Source organism: Gossypium hirsutum, chromosome D11 (assembly GCF_007990345.1).
Source record: "Gossypium hirsutum isolate 1008001.06 chromosome D11, Gossypium_hirsutum_v2.1, whole genome shotgun sequence".
Taxonomy (NCBI): Eukaryota; Viridiplantae; Streptophyta; class Magnoliopsida; order Malvales; family Malvaceae; genus Gossypium; species Gossypium hirsutum.
The window spans coordinates 1,615,274-1,637,210 of NC_053447.1; the positions used below are offsets into that span (position 1 = coordinate 1,615,274).

The 21,937-nt window shown below is 36.0% G+C and overlaps 2 protein-coding genes across 3 annotated transcripts; both read right to left on the reverse strand.

Annotated features, from left to right (window-relative positions):
* Window positions 1-4,832: 4,832 nt before the first annotated feature.
* Window positions 4,833-9,501, reverse strand: LOC107904513 (trehalase). 2 transcript variants are annotated; one of them, XM_016830906.2, is made up of 11 exons: window positions 8,804-9,501; window positions 8,611-8,730; window positions 7,824-7,939; window positions 7,585-7,685; window positions 7,382-7,491; window positions 6,524-6,596; window positions 6,273-6,440; window positions 6,082-6,169; window positions 5,821-5,920; window positions 5,477-5,693; window positions 4,833-5,044 (listed from the first exon to the last, which is right to left on the reverse strand). In XM_016830906.2, exons 1-11 carry the CDS (start codon window positions 9,343-9,345, stop codon window positions 4,958-4,960), a joined length of 1,722 nt encoding a protein of 573 aa, XP_016686395.2. In that variant the 5' UTR covers window positions 9,346-9,501; the 3' UTR covers window positions 4,833-4,957. The 2 variants fall into 2 exon arrangements, with proteins under 2 accessions (XP_016686395.2, XP_016686397.2); XM_016830908.2 differs by having other exon boundaries at window positions 5,477-5,690; window positions 8,804-9,499.
* A 336-nt stretch (window positions 9,502-9,837) lies between these two features.
* LOC107904512 (luminal-binding protein 5) lies at window positions 9,838-13,605 on the reverse strand. Its single transcript, XM_016830905.2, has 8 exons — window positions 13,389-13,605; window positions 12,400-12,667; window positions 12,101-12,315; window positions 11,764-12,006; window positions 11,199-11,678; window positions 10,957-11,111; window positions 10,643-10,725; window positions 9,838-10,548 (listed from the first exon to the last, which is right to left on the reverse strand). The coding sequence occupies exons 1-8, from the start codon at window positions 13,444-13,446 to the stop codon at window positions 10,047-10,049; spliced, it is 2,004 nt and encodes a 667-aa protein (XP_016686394.1). The 5' UTR covers window positions 13,447-13,605; the 3' UTR covers window positions 9,838-10,046.
* Between the last annotated feature and the right edge of the window lie 8,332 nt (window positions 13,606-21,937).

Here is a 21,937-nt window from a genome sequence, read left to right on the forward strand (position 1 = left end):
ATGATCGAAAACCAGACTGGCAAGAAAATCAAGCGGCTTAGGACGGACAATGGAGGGGAATATAAAAGTGATCCGTTCTTCGATGTGTGCCAAGAGTATGATATTGTTCAACACTTCACAGTTAGGGATACACCACAGCAGAATGGATTGGCAGAGCGTATGAATCGAACATTGCTGGAGAAAGTTCGATGTATGTTGTCCAATGCTGGGTTGGGCAAGCAATTTTGGGCTGAGGCTGTGACATACGCTGGCCATCTTGTTAATCGTTTGCCATCATCTGCATTAGAAAGAAAAACTCCTATGGAGGTATGGTCTGGAAAACCGGCTACAGATTATGATTCCTTACATGTGTTTAGATCCACTGCATATTACCATGTGAAGGAGTCAAAGTTAAATCCGAGGGCAAAGAAAGCTCTCTTTATGGGAATCACTTCTGGAGTGAAGGGATTTCGTCTTTGGTGCTTAAGCACAAAGAAAATGATCTGTAGCAAAGATGTTATCTTTGATGAATCTGCCACATTGAAAAAGGTAGCAGATAAAGATATTCAGACGAGCAATACTCCACAACAGGTGGAGTGTACTCCAAAACAGGTGGAGTTTGAGCAGATGGGGATTTGCCCAGTTAATAAGTCTAATTCTCCAGCCACAATGGAGGAATTAGAGGTTGAAGAGGTTCTGACCCAAGAACCACTAAGTACACCAGAACCAGTTGCAGTTGCAAGGCCACGGAGAGAAATTCGTAAACCTGCTCGATTTACTGATATGGTGGCCTACGCCCTTCCCGTTGTTGATGATATTCCTATCACTTATCAAGAAGTAATACAAAGCTTAGAAAGTGATAAATGGAAAAGCGCCTTGGATGAAGAAATGCAGTCTCTCCGGAAGAACAATACTTGGGAGTTGGCGCAATTACCGAAAGATAAAAGGGCAATCGATGCAAGTGGGTATTCGCAAAGAAAGATGGATCTCCTAGCAAGAAGGATATTCGCTACAAGGCAAGATTGGTAGCTAAAGGCTACACTCAGAAGGAGGGAATTGACTACAATGATGTATTTTCCCCTGTTGTGAAGCATTCCTCCATTAGAATTTTGTTGGCCTTGGTAGCACAGTTGAATTTGGAGCTAGCTCAACTTGATGTTAAGACGGCTTTCTTGCATGGTGAGTTAGAAGAGGAGATCTATATGACTCAGCCAGAAGGATACACAAATACTGGTGGTAGAAATTGGGTTTGTAAGCTTAACAAATCGCTATATGGATTGAAGCAATCCCCGAGGCAGTGGTACAAGCGATTTGATAGCTTTATGAGAAGGCAGAAGTACACAAGAAGCAAATATGACAATTGTGTGTATTTGCAGAAGCTGCATGACGGATCTTTCATTTATCTACTCTTGTATGTTGATGATATGTTAATCGCTTCGAAGAGCCAAAATGAGATAGATAAGCTGAAAGCTCAGTTGAATCAAGAGTTCGAGATGAAAGATCTAGGTGAGGCCAAGAAGATTCTCGGCATGGAGATAAGTAGAGATAGACAGAGAGGCAAACTTTGTTTGAATCAGAAGCAATATCTGAAAAAGGTATTACAATGTTTTGGTGTAAATGAAAACACAAAACATGTAAGTACCCCACTTGCTTCTCATTTGAAACTTAGTGCTCAATTATCTCCGAAAACTGAAGAAGAAAGAGAATATATGGCGAAAGTCCCATATGCTAATGCAGTTGGGAGTTTGATGTATGCGATGGTGTGTACGAGGCCTGACATTTCACAAGCTGTTGGAGTTGTGAGCAGGTATATGCATGATCCTGGAAAAGGACATTGGCAAGCTGTGAAATGGATTCCACGGTATCTTCGAAAAACCGTAGATGTTGGTTTAATTTTTGAACAGGATGAAGCACTTGGTCAGTTTGTAGTTGGATATGTTGATTCCGACTTTGCTGGTGATTTAGATAAACGTCGTTCAACTACGGGGTATCTGTTTACTCTTGCGAAAGCCCCAGTGAGTTGAAAGTCTACCTTACAGTCTACAGTAGCTGTGTCTACTACAGAGGCAGAATATATGGCAGTTACAGAAGCTGTTAAGTAGGCTATTTGGCTTAATGGATTATTGAAAGACTTGGGAGTTGTTCAAAGTCACATTAGTCTATATTGTGACAGTCAGAGTGCTATTCATTTAGCGAAAAATCAAGTCTATCATTTAAGAACCAAGCATATCGACGTAAGATATCACTTTGTGCGGGAAGTCTTTGAAAAAGGAAAAATTCTACTTCAGAAGATTCCGACAGCAAATAATCCCGCAGATATGATGACCAAGGTGGTAACAACAATCAAGTTTAATCATTGTTTGAACTTGATTAACATCCTGAGAATTTGAGCACCTTTAGGTGTATGGCGCTCGAGAGCGCATTTGGAGGCACTACAAAAGATAGCTTTATCGAATTTGGGGAGTTGAAGGAAGTGTGTGAAGATGTGATTATCCTAATCAAATCTTCAAGGTGGAGATTGTTGATAAGTTAAATTAAAAAGGGGTTGAAAAGTCAAAAATGGTGGGAGGTGCAATTGGCACCGAAAGAAAAAAAATAGTTGGCAAGTTGTTTAAAGTTGAAAGGGATAATTGCAATTTTGGTCCCTAATTTTTTAGGCCATTTGCAAGTTAGTCCCTGAACTTCAACTATAAATAGGCCTAACCAATTCTCATTTCAACCATCCCAACCAATCTTTCTCTCTTAGTTTTCTCTCTTCTCCCATTTGAGAATTCTTAAGGAATTCTATTTGTTTGTAATACTTTGGAGATAGTAAAGTTATCATCTGGTGTTAGTGCCCGGGGACGCAGGTATAATTTACCGAACCTCGTTAAATCTCTTGTGTTCTTTCTTGTCCTATTTTTCTTTCAATATTTGAGGGTATAATAGTAGTATTTAATTGTGCTATTAAATTACTATAGAAGGGATATTCTGTCTAAGGAAAGACTTGGTATTTAAGAGATCCATGTGATCCACCTCTCTTCCCTGGGAATTGAACTTTGTGTGATTTTTTAGTACAATAATTTACACGCTTCCGACCCTATTGGAACAACACTAATTGTTTGAAATCCAACAACAAGAAGTACAAGTTTGAAGTTTATGTCGAAAGCAGCACATGGTTTCAAATGCATGTTTTTGAGCCAACCAAATCTTTAGTTTCTGGCAGCTGTCAAAAACTACATGCAATGTACGCTTAGAACCAGTTTAAAATATGGTTAAAGTCCATCAATTTTTCATTTAAAATAAAAATATAATGACTAATTTTCAAATTTATCTGTAACTATTTTTGTCACTTCTCTTCTATGTTGTTTCTGTTAATATGCATGCAAAATTACAGTTCTATAAAAAAAAATTTAAGCATTTGTACAAGTTTTTTTAATAATGAAGTATTTTATAATAATTTAACTTTTCGTATTTAATATATTATCCACATACAATTTTAAAATAAATATACATTGATGGATTCATACATCAATAATAAATCTCACATCAATTTTGAGATTTATCCGTTTAACATGTGATATTATGTAATTTATTTTGATATATAAATTTATATAAATAGTACATTAAAAAAACAACAAATATAGTAAACCATGATGACCAAAAAAAAATTATAATAAACCATAATTTAAAGATAAAAATGAAGATTGTACGTTGAGACTGAAATTCTAATAATCTTATAATAAAAAAAGAAAAAGGTTACCAAGTCAAACTTCATAAAAAATACTTATTTTATTTGGACTTTTGTGGTGCAAATATTGGATTTTCTTTATATGATTAATCTTAATTATTTTATTTTATCATAAAATTAAATGAAATTCATATATTCTCCATTTGGTTTCGGTTTGCTTCATTTGCCAGCTCTGTTTGACTAATGAGGTGGGCGGCATTGAATTCATAAATATTGGCGGTTGAACATACTAGGGGTTTAAAAAGTGAGAGTGTTTGAGTAAAAAAATAAACTCAAAAAATAAGTTTGGGTAAAAAAATAAGGTTCGTTTAGAAAATAGGTCAAGTCTCAAGTAAAACTTTTTTGGTCTGAGTCTGACCTGACCCGAATTTGCAAAAAGAAAAAAAAACCTACTCTTTTTGTTGTTTTCCCACTGTTTTCTTGTTATTTTTCTACTGTTTTGTTGACTTTTCACTATTATGTTGCTACTATTTTGTTGTTATTATTTGAATATTATATAACTCTTATTTTATTATTAATTTTGCTACTATTTTAAAAGCATTTGTTTGTTAAGTTGCACCTATCTTAATATTATTTAAGTATAAAGATTTTTTAAATTTTATTTTCAATTTGTTGGGAAATAATTTTTTTAATATTTTTAGTGTTTTTGATGTATTATATATATTTTTAATATATATAATTAATACGGGCGGGCCAAGACTGGGTTTTAACATTTTTGGGTCAAATTTGGACAAAATTTTAGGTCATTTTTCAGGCAATACCAAGCCTATCAAACGAACCTGAAATTTTGTCAAAGCCCAACCCGAACCCGATCCAACCTATGGACAAGTCTAATTAACCTTTGCTTCTGACTATGTTTGTCGATATAAGGATTTATTAAAAAATAAAATTAATTAAATACAATTTTTTAAATGAAGTTTTTAATTTGCCTTAAAAAATTGAAGTTTTTAATTTTAATGTCACTATACTTTATAATCTATGTATAACAGTAAATAATTATATACTTTTTTTTAAAAAGAAATTAATTAACCTATTATTTACAGTAACAATTAATGTTATTAAAGCAGTAAATGATGAATATTTTATCATAATTTTGAATGGCTTAAATAAGAATATCACATTATATATGAAAAAAATTATGGCATAGAATACTAGTACATGGCTGCCAACATTTAACCTCTTGGTTTTTATTTAATGAAAAGATTATTGTCTTGTTTATTTAAATCAAACCAAACCCATTTTGAAGCTTTAGTTGCAGTCTATGTTTTGGTCTTTAGGCCATCCAAATTCCTCCAAAAATGTCAACACCACTCCATTCGACCAACCGAAACCTGTCTGCATTTCATTATCCCCAAAATAAAATCTTTAAAACAAAAACTTTGATGCCATTTTTGAATATAGCAATTCTTTTCTGCAAACTTAAAAAATATATATAAGGTCGCTAAACTATTAATAGATTTTTATTTTGGTCATTCAACTTAAAAAAAACAATAAAATTATAAAAAAAAATTAAATTACATAATGTATAAATGTCGAGGGTTTGATTTTTAAGAATTAAGATTAAATTGATACAATGTATAAATGTTATAGGTTAAAGTTGTTATTATGTCAATTTTAAAAGTTACCACCGTTGGGTGACCAAAAAAGAAATTTACTAATAGTTCATTTTATAGCTTTTGATAGTTGGATGACCAAAAAAGATATTTATTAATAATTGGTGATTATTAACGGAGTTTACGCTAAAAAAATATGTAGATGAAACGGTACCTGGGGTCTATAAATGCCACCAGCACCATATTCGCCACACTTTTCCACGTTATATTTCTCATGCATTGTCCCTGTTTTCTTGTAGGCCACGTAGTTGGCTCTGATCCATCTTTCAGCTATGTCTCTAGCTACTTTCCTTGCTTCTGTCGATGCAGATCTCCACAAGCCTTCAACTATCATGTGCTGAATTGGAGCCCAACCATTTGGGAAGTCCCTGCTTTTTATTTTTATTTTTTTCCTTTGGAACATTAATTCTATGTGAAAGTAAAAGAAAATACATGGACCAGTGTTTAACGCTTGCACTTAAATCTGTGTAGTTTTAAAGAGTGAAAAGATGTGCTAACCATTGGTGTCCCGAATTTGTCAAAGAGGTTGCAATCCCAGCAGCACAAAGCAGGCCTGAACTTTGAAGACTTCTTGTTACCTTTTCCACCAGAGGAGTATCTTTACATACAGACAGACAAACATATCGAAAGATTTTTAAGTTTTTCTTCCATTTATGAAGCAAAAAAAAACACAATTTCTTCTTGTGAAAATAATGCATGGTTTCTAATTGAGATGAATTTGTAAATGGGTAGTGAGGCTTTTTGCAAAAAATTATAAACCTGAGTTGAACAAATCAATCCACAAGGGAACAAAGTTTGAAGCAAACACATTCTGGTTCTGATTCTGAGCTTCCCAAGTTTGTGGTTCCTGAAGGACAGCAACACAAAAAAACGAGAAGAATGTTAAAAGAATTGTTATGGTATAATCTTACAAAACTACGGTACTTTTGGTCCTTTGGACACACACAAACCTTGGGTTCAGCACCATAGTTAAGCCAATAATCCACCCATTGTCCCATGTTTTCGTTCCAAAAGACAGAGTTGAATGCCTTCTTTCTTGTGTGAGAAGCTGTAAGGAAATCCTCAGCAATGGCATCGTCTCCAACAATTTTGGCAAAGAAGGCAATGTCAAGTTCCATCTGTACATATATCAAGAAATGGATGAACATCCATGGAGTTACTGATCTCATGGGTGTTATTAAAAGAGAAAGTTACAACATACCCTCAGCATGAATGCATTTAAATCAACAGGTAAAATAGTTGTTGTGCTCAAACTTGTAAATTCAGAAGGGTTCCTATAACAAAGATTTCATATATTTGATTAGTACAAATGTCCTTCGTAAAATACAACAGACTCGGGTGAAGCTAGAATGTTTTTATTAAGAGGGTTGGAATTGAATTATAAATTTTTATATGGTTAAAGTGTAATTTTATTTTGTATTAACTTATAGATTCATCATTTTTGAAGGACTAAATAGAAATCTTTTCGATTTAAAATGTATTTTTATCATATATTAATTTTTAATTTTAGCATTTATAAAGGACTAAAAGACAATTTTTGTTTCTAATTTGGAGGGGTTGAAGCCCTTGACTGCTCTAAATTCACCTCTAGCTCAATGGTTGATTCGAAACTCTACATTGTTTTTGAAATATCAGTGTCTAATACTACCTCCGCCACATATTCAGACATGGGTTTGGGGAAAAATTCGTGTTAGACACATTACATTCATCACCCACACCCTGATATGAATAACATAGCTGTAGTTAACCAATTCATCAGAGCTGAATACGAGGGTATAATCAGGTGCTTTGACCTTCCAAAAATGAAATTTTTTTCAATTCAGTCTTCTTATAAATAGAAAAATTATAAATTAATATACTAAAATTGCATTTTAACCCCCCTAAAAATGGAAAAAAAATTCTATTTAGTCCCTTTAAAAAGGATGAAATTATCATTTAATACTTGGTAAACTTATATTTTGATCTATGAAAAAATTATAATTAAAGTCCAGCCCTGCTAAAAAAAATTCTGAATTCTCCTCTGATGAAAAGCTATAAATGAAAGTATAATTTGTATAACCTCATCCATCTTGTGCTGAAATCCCATCCAGATTCAGCAGTTGAAGCAAGCTCTCGGTAAAATTTCTGTTTCTCATTAACATTCAAGAACTTGGAAGCAAATCTTTTATCCTGGTACATATGATCATGTTAAAAAAAAATTCCTCAAATATACAACATGAAAATACTAGCAAAGGTAAAAGGAAGTTGAAGACAAGAACACACAATGGCTGATGCTTCAGGCCTGGGTTTGTTCCACATTGCATAATACCGGTTTAATGAGTGATTACAATTCTCAGCATCATGGATGATCATCGTATGTATTTCTACATCATAGTTCAAACTCAGAAAAAAAGCTCAATTTGAAGAAAGATTTTTAGTGTGAGAGGAAGTTAAATCTTATTTTCCGGGAAAGTTAGAACAAGCAAGAAATTGGTCATACAAGTGAAGGGTAATTAGTATACCTGAATTCCAGAACTGATATTCTTTAAGCAATGCAGGGAGAGCCTTCTTCACCAAATCCACATCACCAGTTCTATTGTATATCTCATAAACCATTGCACTCAGGAGTGGAGGCTGGCTGCAAAAAAAAGGGTACCTCAAACCTTGTAAATACTTCCATGAGCAAATCACCTGTAAGGCTTGAAAGCCACTGAACTTTTGGGATTTTAGAGGTGGCTAAGCACTTAGCTCAGTAAAAGCACCATGAGGGCCCTTCTACTGGGAGTCAATTTGCATTTTGTCCCCTTCTACTCTTTGATTATTCCATCAGTCAACTCAGTTTTTAATGGATGAAATTTTTAACAGAAATGACTGGTTTGTTCTTTGCTTTAAAAGAAGAGGACTAATTTATCATTTTTTTGAGTAAAAGGGGTCAAATACAATTTGACTCATAGTATAGGGACCTCTATGATACTTTTACTCACTTAGCTATTATATTCTTATTAGTGATTGCTCACAATTTTTAACTTTCAAGTCTCTATGTTTATATATTATAGCTGGTCTTAAGAGTTTTTTCAATGCGAGATTAGGGTGATAAAAGTTATTTAAGAAAGGAAGGAATAAAATCAAAGATATTCGAATCCTGAACTTACTAGCTATCATCTCTTAAAGGTAAGAAAATATACGTGAACTGATTGAATTAAACTTTAAGACTGAGTTATATTAAAAGAATTTTTTTTTTAAAAAAAATTACCTTTCACAAAATGTCCCTACAAACAATGGGAAGAAAATAAATGAAAACACCACTACCTTCGATTCGTGTAATAGGCTCTGGCACCATTAAGTACATAACCATATGTATCTAGCAACGAAATGAGATTAGTCACAATGGCTTTTGCTGTCTCGTGCATTTTACTCGCCAGCAGCCCTCTGCACAACCATTTATATCACATTTATATCTTCATATGAAGGCAAAAAGTTAAAAAGGAAAATCAAAACTAACCTGATAACCCAATAAGAATCCCAATAATAAACTTCCCTGAACCGTGAACCAGGGATCATACCAGGCACCGGTAAAGGAAGCAAAGTATGCAATTCAGGATGATCATGAACCGAGCTCGAAACTTCCCTACTCAGTTTCTTCCACAAACCATGCACCTCTAATGCCCAAGCTCTCACCTCTGGGTTCTCCACCTTGGGCAAAAACCCATATGGCTCCGTCTCAAAATCCATTGGCTCAACATAAACAAGATCCTCTCCTGCACTTTTAAACCACTTTCCTATAAACTCTTCAAAATCCTTAGTCGACACTGACCCATTTTCTGTCTTGGAAATTTCATCGAACGCCTTCACTGTGGTTGAAAGATCGAACTTTAATGACAAGTCTATAAAGTCTTTGTGATCAAATTTTGATCTCTCGTAAGTTTGGAAAGCAGTTTCTTGGACACGTTCAAGGAAAGTAACTAAAGAGGTTGTTGGTATTACAGGGCCTGAATCTTTAGCACATGAGTAAGGCGATGAAGGTGAGTGATTGGCAGCCGCCATTGGAGGTCTCTCTGATAGTAGTGAAAGTAGGTGAGGAGGTCTCTCCGATAGTAGTTAAAGTAGGTGATAGATGACTACCATGAAAGAACTAAATATTTAATCCTATAAACACTATCAGTTGATCAGAATTAGCTTCCTTAATGTAAAGACAAAAAAACATGAACTCAACAAAAGGACAGGATATTTTTTAAAATTTTAAATTATTAGTTGATAATATAAAATAAATGAAAAATGAAACTGCTAAGTAGTCACATCACCATTGTTAAAAATTACTATTTTAATAGAAATTTTTGTTAGAACAAAAAATTGATGATGATCATTATGCAATGTAAATGTTTATTTCAGGTAAGTTAAACATAATAATTTACTATAAACTTTTTACTTTGATAATTTTTTTTTACGATTATAAACACTAGATAAACTATGATTACAATAACACTTGATAACCAATTTAGAAATAAGAATTTTAACATATAATTATTAAGAGATGTAAGCCATGAAATGTTATTTTGAAAATGTATTACCATTTTTCTAATCCTTCAAAATGTATACATTCACCAAGCAAAAAAAAAAACAAGCGAAGAAAGCGGGAATATTTTTCTCCCTTTTAGAACTTCTACAAAAATTAGCACAGTATCCTCATTGCACCTAACTCTAATAAACTCAATCACTTTTCAGCGGCAGTAGCCAAGATTTTTGTTTTAGAGTTCATCATGTGAATCATCCTCTTCTTCATTTGACGCAGCACCGCCAGGACCTCCGCCGGATCTTTGATATACAGCTGTGATGATAGGGTTGCAAACAGCCTCAACTTCCTTGAGCTTCTCCTCAAAATCTTCCTTTTCGGCATTCTGGTTGTCATCTAGCCACTCGAGCGCTTCTTTCACGGCCGTTTCAACTTTCTCCTTCTCGTCGGATTCAAGCTTGTCAGCAAGCTTGTCCTTGTCGCTAATCTGGTTTTTCATGTTGTAAACATAAGTCTCCAGGCTGTTGCGAGCATCAATCTTTTCCTTCAACTTCTTGTCCTCCTCCGCGAATTCTTCGGCCTCACGAACCATTCTCTCAATCTCCTCCTGGCTCAAACGACCCTTGTCGTTGGTGATTGTGATCTTCTCTGATTTACCTGTGCCTTTGTCTTCGGCCTTGACGTTTAAGATACCATTTGCATCAACCTCAAATGTAACTTCGATTTGAGGTGTTCCCCTGAGAATCGAGAGATCAAATAATAAGAGTCGGTAAACTTGGGCGAAGATTTGAAGAAAACATGAAAGTGAGTTGATGGAACAGAGTAGCAAACCTTGGAGCTGGAGGAATTCCAGTAAGATCAAACTTCCCAAGCAACCTACAATCCTTTGTCATACTCCTTTCACCTTCAAAGACCTGATATCAAACCACAAATATTCAAATAAGGTTCAAATTATGTTTCAGACTCTTCTTTTTCATATTCGGAAGTAGGTATTCAGATACGATCCTTCGTTTTATAGGTTCAAAATATCCCTATATGAATTCAAAGTATCCCGATTCTTAGCATTAGGAAAGAAATCCAAGTCTCATGCCTTCTAATGGCAGACAGGCATTTCTAAGTTTCAATTATGAACCAGTGAAATGTACCTGAATGGAGACAGTGGTTTGCTGATCCTGATAAGTGGTGAAAACTTGCGACTTCTTGGTTGGGATAACGGTGTTCCTGGGAATCAACTTGGTCATTACCCCACCAACAGTCTCGATACCGAGGGTAAGAGGAGCCACATCAAGAAGAAGAATATCTGTACATAGATTCAGTTAGAACAGTTTACATCAGCTATAGTCTCGTGTAGTTGTGATAGAGAAAGTTGCAGGAGATGAAAACGTACCTTTGGTTTCATCACCACCCTCTCCACTCAAGATGCCTCCTTGTACTGCAGCACCATAAGCAACTGCTTCATCCGGGTTAACACCCTTGTTGGGCTCCTTTCCATCGAAGTAGTCCTTGAGGAGCTGTTGAACCTTGGGAATTCTAGTGCTTCCACCTACCAGAACAATCTCATCAATTTGTCGCTTCTCCAAACCAGCATCTTCCATTGCTTTCTTCACAGGTCCCATGGTCTTTCTGAACAGATCATTGTTCAACTCCTCAAAGCGAGCCCTGGTCAGTGGCTCGGAGAAATCGATACCATCAAAAAGTGATTCAATCTCTACTCGGACCTGGTGCTGGCTGCTGAGAGCTCTCTTGGCACGCTCAGCTTCCCTCCTAAGCTTCCCAAGAGCCTTGTTATCTTTGCTGATGTCCTTTCCATGCTTTTTCTTAATCAATTTAATGAAGTAGTCCATAATCCTATGGTCAAAATCCTCACCTGCAAGAAAAATTACCATAAGCAAAATCCATAACATAAAACATTTTCTCAAAAACCTAAAAGCAAAACTAAGAATGATGCTTACCTCCCAAATGAGTGTCTCCATTTGTGGAAAGAACCTCGAATACACCATTGTCAATTGTCAAGATACTGACATCAAATGTTCCACCACCAAGGTCAAAGACAAGAATGTTTTTCTCACCACCCTTCTTGTCCAAACCATAGGCAATGGCAGCTGCAGTTGGTTCATTGATAATTCTGGCCACATTGAGCCCAGCAATAATGCCAGCATCCTTGGTGGCTTGTCTCTGGGCATCATTGAAGTACGCTGCAAATCAAACAGAGAGATCATTTGAGCATCATGAAGCATCAGCAACAGAATATTTTCCAACAGAGAACTCTGGTTCTTATAAAACACTAACCAGGAACAGTGACCACTGCATCCTTGATTTTCTTCCCGAGGAAAGCTTCAGCCGTTTCCTTCATCTTAGTCAGAACCATAGCACTGATCTCCTCAGGACTGAAGACCTTGGTCTCCCCATCCTTAATCTTTACTTGAATATAAGGCTTTCCATCCTTGTTCACAATCTTGTATGGAACAAGTTTCATGTCCTTCTGGACCTCCTTATCATCAAACCTGCAAAGAACAAAAATGCAAAGTAAGCATTAAATCCCAATCTATCCTTAATAACTCAAGAAACATAAGAAGAATGTAAATTACTTTCTTCCGATAAGTCTCTTAACATCAAAGATGGTTCTCTCTGCGTTAACAGCTGCCTGGTTCTTTGCAGCCTCACCAATCAGCCTCTCACTGTCAGTGAAAGCCACCCAAGATGGTGTAATACGGTTACCTTGGTCATTGGCTATGATTTCAACATGACCATTCTTGTAAACACCAACACAAGAATAAGTTGTACCAAGATCAATTCCAATGACTGTCCCCAATTTCGTGGCTTCCTCCTTTGCAATTGAGATTGCAAAGAGACATCCTGATTAAAAGCTCACCCAATGTCAATACTTAATACCATAATAAAGGCCCACTGGATAACGTTTTACATCATTATTAACTGCAATTATGATGTTCGCTCACATAATTAAAAGTAAATTATTTATGGAATCGGAAATCAATATCAGGTGTACCAAAAAAAACATATCACAGACAAAAAAATTGTTTTCCACGGCTAGAAAGATATTCTTTACATTAGTGCATTAAACTCGAAGAACATCATGTATCACACGTAAAGATAAAACGGAATTCTAACGAATTTTCTAGAACGTTCTTGCGCGCAAAATTAACAATTCTAAATTAAGATATTGCACATCAAATGAAAAACGAAATAAAGTGAAACACATGATTTTTTAGTAATTAGTTCAAGCGTCATTTTAGACAAAAGTTCAAATCAAACGAATTAGCTAGTCAATCATTCTATAAATCCAGAGATTACTACTAGTACTCGAAAACCAATGCGGAGAATATCAAACGATATGAGATCGCTAAAATTCTCTTTCATCATCTAATGCATCACTAGAACCGTAGAACATGAATCAGATCCAAACGTGCAGCTATTTACGCGCAATAAAATCATCAAAACAGAATTATATATAGTTTATTTCCTCTCCAACATAAAAAAAAAGATCCATAGATCATGAAATCACATAAAAACAAGCAGATCTAGCAAAAAATAAAAGCAAGAACAGCAGAGCACTCACCGAACAAAACTATAGCTAGAACCACCAAAGAGCCGCATGCTCTCCACGAGCCAGCCATCGCGCGTCCTAAACTCCTCTACCTCTCTTCGAAGAAGTCTCTCGGAGCTATATTTCCACTATAAATCGCTGAATCGTTTAAATGAGCTTTGAGGACCGAGACTCCTTTCCTTTTATAGTGAGTCGCTGTTGGAGCCATTTTTATATTTGGAGTATCCCGAATCTAACATTGGTTTCAGATGAGGGTGCGAAAAAGAGAGAACATGCCATAGGTGCTGACGTGGACCAATGACATTCCGAATAAGGATTTTATGAGCCAATCAAATTAGATCTTGTGTTGGGGAGATCCTGGCCGTTTATTTTCTCTGTTCCCAATCGTCCGCTTTCCCGATTAATAAATAAACGACTCTTTCTTTTTGGTCATATACATAAGACGACTATTGACTAGTAGACTGGCAATTGAACCTAAAACGCACGATAGCTGAATCGTTTTGGACCAGCCCAAAGCCCCAAATGTCGTCCATTAACATTGAGTCAATTTTTTACATAAAATCAAAACAAATCATCAATTGTGCAATAGCAATTAACTTGCTTCTTGAGATTGCGATTTGAATTTCGCATTCGAATAGTGTGCTTATGTAAAAATATATGAGTAATTGGATAAAAAACAAGGTTTGGTTTTGGATAAATTTTTTGTTTGGATTCAATTTAAATTGGTCTAAATTTTTTTCTTTTTGTTGTTTGCTTATGTTTTAGTGTCATTTTGTTATTATATTACTATTATTTTATTATTAGTGTTTAGATATTATATAACTCGTATTGTATTTTTTAAATTTATTTTTATATTTAAAAAATAATATTAAAAAAATTTAATACGAACAAATCAGATCGGGCACAACTTTAATATTTTTTTATCTGTGTTGAAATTTAATAAAATTTTAAATTTATTTTTTAAGTCAAACCCAAATCTAAAAAACAGTACTAAAATATTGCATTGAACTGAGCTAAACCGGACCTAACTTTCACTCCAACAAAACACTATTATTGTATGTATTCAGCACTCTTGAAAGATCTCTTCAAATCAGCAATCACATACGAAAGTCTTACTCGATCAAGTTCATATATGTTGTTGTCGACACCTCATCTCGCAAAATGCTAGATGACAATATACACAGATTATACACGTGGCTCTCATACATATCCCACAGGGATTGGGGCTATACAAGCTTTTCTCATGGCTTAGTTGAGAACTAACATTCTCAAAATACGAAGAAATCAAGAGGAAAGGGAAGCTCTCTCTTTCTCTCCAAAAATCCTTCAATATTCGGAAATAATATTTAATAAATTTGAGATCAGATAAGTATTCAACATGAATAGCAAACGTTCAATCGAATACAGCCTTTTTTTTGCAAATCTTGAAAAGACAAATCGATTCATCAGCCAATCCAATCAAAGAGGGAAATCATTCATTAATTAATGTATGCAAACACTATTAAATTTTTAGCCACAAAATTAAACCAGGCATTACAGTAACAAGAAGAGCAATCTGTCTGTAATAATAATTATTAGCCAGATGTTTAGTTTTCTAATTACAACCTCTGGTAGTGCCACCCTTCTGTTAATTTCCCAGCAATATCTCATCTTCTGTTGGAGATGAGACTTTCTTGAGGTGTTCTCTTTAAAAGGATAATATATATTTTAAAATCATATAACTAAATTCATCGTTATTTAAAAATTTAATTATTATAAACACAGAATCCAAGCAAATTAATTAAATCATTGTAGTTTTTTTGTTATTCAATTAAAATATATATTACTCTATCATTCATGAATCACGATAAAAATGTCATTCAAACTTTTATATCAATAGTTGAATTGTATTTTATCTCTTTCATTAAAAATTTCAACAAATTAATGTTGGGTATGGGTCCCACTACGTGGGAAACCCATATTTTCTGCCACAATGTTTTGCCTTCCTTTTCTTTTGGTTTTGTCAAAAGCCAATTTTTTGGCTTATTAACGTGGGAGTGGGCAGAAATTTCTGCAGAGAGCTAAAAAAAAAATAGAGAGAAAGAGAATAGAAAAATCAATTTTTCAAGCTTGGTGCAGCAGTGATCAACTCTTCGATCGAAGGTCCATCCGTGGTTCGATTGAGCTGATTTTTGGACAGCAGCTAGGTGATAAGGTGTTCTTGACTTTGTACGGTCGGATTTTTCATCCGAGTCTTGTAGCGTCGGAAATACCCATTTTTCAACAGCTACGTTTTTGGTGATGTTCTCTCATTTTTCTCTCTTTTGCTAAAGATTACATGTTGTTAGCCTTGTCGAAGTTGAATGCTTGTTGTAGGCTTGATATTGTGATCTTGTAGTCGAACATTTGATGATAGTAGAGCTCTTTATCGGACTCTAAAGTCCCGTGGTTTTTTACCCTTGATTTAAAGGGGTTTTCCACGTAAAAATATCGGTGTCTCTATTTATTTTTGTTGTGGTTGCATTAGTTGATTTGTGGTTGATTAAGGTTGCTAGAGAACATATCTTGTGCTATTGTGCTTGCCATAATTTTTACAGGAGTTATAAGGAGAGAAAGAACACCGGTTGTGCTTTCGCTTTGTTTCGGTTGTTCGGTTTCTTCCCAACAAACTGGTACCAGAGCTTGGTTATTGTGTCAGATAATTATGGAAATTAATACGAGCAAGATGATTATGTTGAATGGCACAAATTATCAACTTTGGCGGAATAAAATGAAGGACTTGTTGTTTGTGAAGGCTTTGCATCTTCCGGTCTTTACTACTCAAAAACCCGATTCGAAAAGTGATGAAGAATGGGAATTTGAGCATCAACAAGTGTGTGGCTTTATTCGGCAATTTGTTGAAGAAAATGTTTACAATCACATTGATCAAGAGACACATGCTCGAACATTGTGGGAGAAGCTTGAAAGCTTGTATGCTTCGAGGTCGGGCAATAACAAGTTATTTTTGCTGAAGAAAATGATGGCGCTGAAATATAAAGAAGGAATGTCTATAGCTGACCATGTTAGTGAATTTCAGAGTATGATGAATCAGTTGCTTGGTATGGGTGTCAAATTTGATGACGAGATTTTAGGACTTTGGTTGCTTGCTACTCTACCAGACTCTTGGGAGACCTTTCGAGTCACACTCATTAATTCTGCCCCACAGGGTATTATTACTTTGGATTTGGCTAAGAGTGGTGTGTTGAATGAAGAGGTTAGAAGAAGATCTCAGGGTTCTACATCACAGTCCGAGGTGTTGGTTATCGAGAACAGGGGGAGAAACAGAGACAAAGATGGAAAGGGTAGAGATAAAAGCCGAAACAAGTCAAGATCGAGATACAAGAATCTTGAGTGTCATCATTGTGGTAAGAAAGGTCATATCAAGAAATATTGCTTCAAGTGGAAGAAAGAGAACAAAGGTGGTGGTGATAAACACGACCGGAATGACGATGAAAAATCCGAGCGTGTTGCTACTGTTACTCGTGAAGATTTGTTAGTTATTTGTGATCAGAATTTGGTCAACCTAGCATGCGACGAGACTAGTTGGGTGATTGATACTGGTGCATCACTTCATGTCACGTCGAGGAAGGAATTCTTCACATCTTATACTCCTGGTGATTTTGGGGTATTGAAGATGGGTAATGATGGTTTGGTTTCGGTTATTGGTATGGGAGATGTTAGCTTGGTAAGTAACAATGGAACAAAGTTAACTCTCAAGGATGTCAGACATGCACCGGATGTCCGTTTGAATTTGATTTCTGCAGGAAAGCTTGATGATGAGGGATTCTGTAACACCTTCAGTGAAGGGCAGTGGAAGCTGACTAAAGGCTCCTTGGTTGTGGCTCGAGGAAAGAAGAGCTCAAATTTGTACTTGATGCAAGCTTTGACTTCTCGAGAGACGGTGAATGTGACACTGAATGACAACTCAACTGAGTTGTGGCATAAACGACTCAGTCACATGAGTGAGAAGGGGCTTAACTGTTTAGCGAAGAAGAATCAACTTTCAAGTTTAAAGAATGCTACACTGAAGAATTGTGCTCATTGTCTAGCAGGAAAGCAGAAAAGAGTTTCATTTAGAAGCCATCCTCCTCATAGGAAATCAGAGTTGCTAGAGTTGGTCCATTCAGATGTTTGTGGTCCGATAAAAGTAAGATCACATGGTGGTGCACTTTACTTTGTGACTTTCATTGATGATTGTTCAAGAAAGCTATGGGTTTACACTTTAAAGTCTAAAAATCAAGTCTTTGAGGTGTTTAAACAGTTTCAAGCATCAGTTGAAAGGGAAACTGGGAAGAAGTTGAAGTGCATTCGTACTGATAATGGTGGCGAGTACACAGGGTCGTTTCATGAGTATTGTCTGCGACAGGGAATCAGACATCAGAGAACACCACCAAAGACTCCACAGTTAAATGGGTTAGCTGAAAGAATGAACCGAACATTGATTGAGAGAGTCAGATGTTTGTTGTCAGATGCAAAGTTACCAAGATCGTTTTGGGCTGAAGCTTTGAATACAGTGACACATGTGATAAATCTGTCTCCTAGTGTTCCTTTGAAAGGTGATGTGCCAGATAGAGTTTGGTTTGGTAAAGACGTGTCATATGATCACCTACGTGTGTTCGGTTGTAAAGCATTTGTTCATGTTCCAAAGGATGAAAGATCCAAGTTGGATGCCAAGGCTCGACAATGCATTTTTATTGGTTATGGTCTAGATGGTGAGTTTGGTTATAGACTCTATGATCCAGTTCAGAAGAAACTCGTGAGAAGCAGAGATGTTGTCTTCATTGAGGATCAGACCATTGATGACATTGATAAGACGGAGAAAGTGGATTCACAAGGTAGTGGTGACTTGATCGATGTGAATCCGGTTCCCCTAGACTCTTCACCAGATCCTATCCAGGATGATGTGCATGGTGATGTTAGTGGTGACCATCAGACTATAGGTGACTTTGATACTCCCATGGATGATGTTGTGAATGATCAACAACAAGCACCTATAGCTCCACCAGCAGTTCCACTTCGAAGGTCTTCTAGAGATCGACGATCTTCTGTCAGGTATTCTCCTGATGAATATGTTCTTTTGACTGACGGGGGAGAACCTGAATGTTATGAAGAGGCTATGGAGAGTGAATGCAAAGATTAGTGGGTTGAAGCGATGAAAGGCGAACTTCAATCATTGCATGAGAACCATACTTTTGAATTGGTGAAACTGCCTAAGGGCAAAAGAGCTTTGAAGAATCGGTGGGTTTACAGGTTGAAGCAAGAAGAGAAGTCTTCATCTCCATGATACAAAGCTAGATTGGTCGTCAAGGGTTATACTCAGAAAAAGGGGGTTGATTTTGAAGAAATATTTTCTCCGGTTGTGAAGATGTCCTCTATCAGAACTATACTGAGTTTGGCAGCTTGTTATGACCTAGAGGTTGAACAAATGGATGTGAAAACTGCTTTTCTTCATGGTGACTTGGAAGAAGAGCTTTACATGGAGCAGCCAGAGGGTTTTGTTGCACAAGGGAAAGAGGACTATGTGTGCAGATTGAAGAAGAGCTTGTATGGTTTGAAGCAAGCTCCAAGGCAATGGTACAAGAAGTTTGAGTCTGTTATGGGGGAGCAAGGCTACAAGAAGACTACTTCTGATCATTGTGTGTTTGTTAAGAGATTCTCTGGTGATGATTTTATTATTCTTTTGCTCTATGTTGATGATATGCTTATTGTTGGTCAGAATGCTTCTAGAATTGAGAAGTTGAAACAAGAGTTGAGTAAATCCTTTGCAATGAAGGATTTGGGGCCAGCAAAGCAAATTCTTGGCATAAGACTGACACGTGATAGAAAGGCCAAGAAATTATGGTTATCACAAGAGAGGTACATTGAGAAAGTACTTCAAAGGTTTAGTATGGACAAAGCTAAAGCGGTGAATACTCCATTTGCTATGCACTTTAGATTGAGTGTTAAGCATAGTCCTTCCACAGAAAAGGAGAAGGAAGAGATGCAGAAAATTCCTTACTCTTCAGCCGTGGGTAGTTTGATGTACGCAATGGTTTGCACGAGACCAGACTTGGCTTATGCCGTTGGTACAGTTAGTCGGTTTCTTTCTAATCCAGGCAGAGAGCATTGGAATGCAATGAAGTGGATTATGAGATATCTTCGTGGCACTTCCAACATGAAACTTTGTTTCGGGAATGAGAAACCTGTTCTTGTTGGGTATACAGATTCAGACATGGCCAGAGACATTGACTCGAGGAGATCTACTTCAGGTTACTTAATCACTTATGCAGGGGGAGCTGTGGCATGGCAATCGAGACTGCAAAAGTGTGTTGCATTGTCCACCACCGAATCAGAGTTCATTGCAGCAACCGAAGCGTGTAAGGAGATGCTTTGGATGAAGAAGTTTGTGCATGAGCTTGGTTTTACTCAGGAGAAGTATGTCCTGTACTGTGATAGCCAGAGTGCTATTCATCTTGGTAAGAACTCAACTTTTCATGCTAAATCTAAGCATATTGATGTGAGGTACCATTGGATACGAGATGTTCTTGAAGCTAAGCTGTTAGAGCTTGATAAGATACACACTAATGATAATGGTACTGATATGTTGACGAAGGCCTTACCAAGAGGAAAGTTTAAAGCATGTTGTTTGACCTCCGGCATAGAGGCATTCCCCACATAGTTGGAGGGGGAGATTTGTTGGGTATGGGTCCCACTATGTGGGAAACCCATATTTTCTGCCACAATGTTTTGCCTTCCTTTTCTTTTGGTTTTGTCAAAAGCCAATTTTTTGGCTTATTAACGTGGGAGTGGGCAGAAATTTCTGCAGAGAGCTAAAAAAAAAAATAGAGAGAAAGAGAATAGAAAAATCAGTTTTTCAAGCTTGGTGCAGCAGTGATCAACTCTTCGATCGAAGGTCCATCCGTGGTTCGATTGAGCTGATTTTTGGACAGCAGCTAGGTGATAAGGTGTTCTTGACTTTGTACGGTCGGATTTTTCATCCGAGTCTTGTAGCGTCGGAAATACCCATTTTTCAGCAGCTACGTTTTTGGTGATGTTCTCTCATTTTTCTCTCTTTTGCTAAAGATTACATGTTGTTAGCCTTGTCGAAGTTGAATGCTTGTTATAGGCTTGATATTGTGATCTTGTAGTCGAACATTTGATGATAGTAGAGCTCTTTATCGGACTCTAAAGTCCCGTGGTTTTTTACCCTTGATTTAAAGGGGTTTTCCACGTAAAAATATCGGTGTCTCTATTTATTTTTGTTGTGGTTGCATTAGTTGATTTGTGGTTGATTAAGGTTGCTAGAGAACATATCTTGTGCTATTGTGCTTGCCATAATTTTTACAGGAGTTATAAGGAGAGAAAGAACACCGGTTGTGCTTTCGCTTTGTTTCGGTTGTTCGGTTTCTTCCCAACAATTAATTCATATCATGCCACATGTAACTGTCGGATTATTTAATCAAAAAAATGAATTAAATTTTTAATAAAAAAAACTATTTTACTCTTTTGATCTAAGATGCAAAATTAATTTACCCATTTTATTAGCAAATAAAGCAGAATACAATTCGACCCAAATACATGGACCTCTATTACAATTTTACCAAAAGACTTGGGCAATGCCTACACGAAAGAAACTATGTAGGGACTAATGGAACCATGCATTGCAACCTAACAATTGCTTTTTGGAAACCTCAGAGTTGTTTCATTGAGGTGACAGAAAGTTAGTGGCATTCAGACTTTTGTGGTATATGTTGCTAATGGATCTTCATAAATATTCTACAAAGCTTTTGAGTAGCTTTGCTATTCAAAACAGTGGGGATTTAGCCACCTTCTCAACCAATATAAATCTCCAATCTTGTCTCCTCCATTTTCTGATAGCACCACCATGGGTACTTATGCGAAAACCATGATTCTCCTTCTCTTGGTACTCTATCTTGTTCCATTTATAGGTCTGCAAAAATTTTCCATTCACTCATAGTCAAGTTAATTCTAAGATGATACAAAAGGTGATTTTAATCTTTATTTTTTTATTTTCTTTTTGGTTATATTTTGTAGCCAAAGTTAAGGGCTTGGATGCTGGTGCAACTTCAGCTGACTCTGGAATTAATGAGGTAACTCTTAACAGCAAGGGATCAGAAAATTTCTATTTGCCATAAAACATCTCTAAAAGTTTCATTTACCATAAAATATTGTTTGAATTTGATGATTCAAGGAGTTTTGATTTGCTAAGGTTGAATTTTGCTATTATTCCCTGTATTTTAATTTGCTCAATTTTAATCTTTGTATTTTTCAGATGGATCAATTTTAATCCCTATATTTTTTGAATTTAAAATTTTAGTTCTGACCCAAATAATAGAAGTTAAATCTGTCTAGTTAAATTCAATTACTGATTTTTTACTATGAATAGGGATATAGATTTGGTTCATATTCTCCAATTGGGTGAAGCACTTATACTTTTAAAATTTTGAAATTTCAATCTAGGTGCAAATAACATGCATTAATTCATTAACTGAATTTTTAGTACATAATATGTAAAAATAATATTACACATGATAATGTGTTTG

Excerpts from the sequence above, each read along its gene's own strand:
- LOC107904513 (XM_016830906.2), bottom strand. The coding sequence starts at position 9,345 with ATGGCGGCTGCCAATCACTCACCTTCATCGCCTTACTCATGTGCTAAA. Across the intron at positions 5,694-5,820 it reads ACAAATTCGGGACACCAATG|CAGGGACTTCCCAAATGGTT; the intron begins GTTAGCACATCT and ends AAAAATAAAAAG. Across the intron at positions 5,045-5,476 it reads GTGGCATTTATAGACCCCAG|ACAGGTTTCGGTTGGTCGAA; the intron begins GTACCGTTTCAT and ends AATGAAATGCAG.
- LOC107904512 (XM_016830905.2), bottom strand. The coding sequence starts at position 13,446 with ATGGCTGGCTCGTGGAGAGCATGCGGCTCTTTGGTGGTTCTAGCTATA. Across the intron at positions 11,112-11,198 it reads GGGTGGTGATGAAACCAAAG|ATATTCTTCTTCTTGATGTG; the intron begins GTACGTTTTCAT and ends ATCTATGTACAG. Across the intron at positions 10,549-10,642 it reads GGAATTCCTCCAGCTCCAAG|GGGAACACCTCAAATCGAAG; the intron begins GTTTGCTACTCT and ends CTCGATTCTCAG.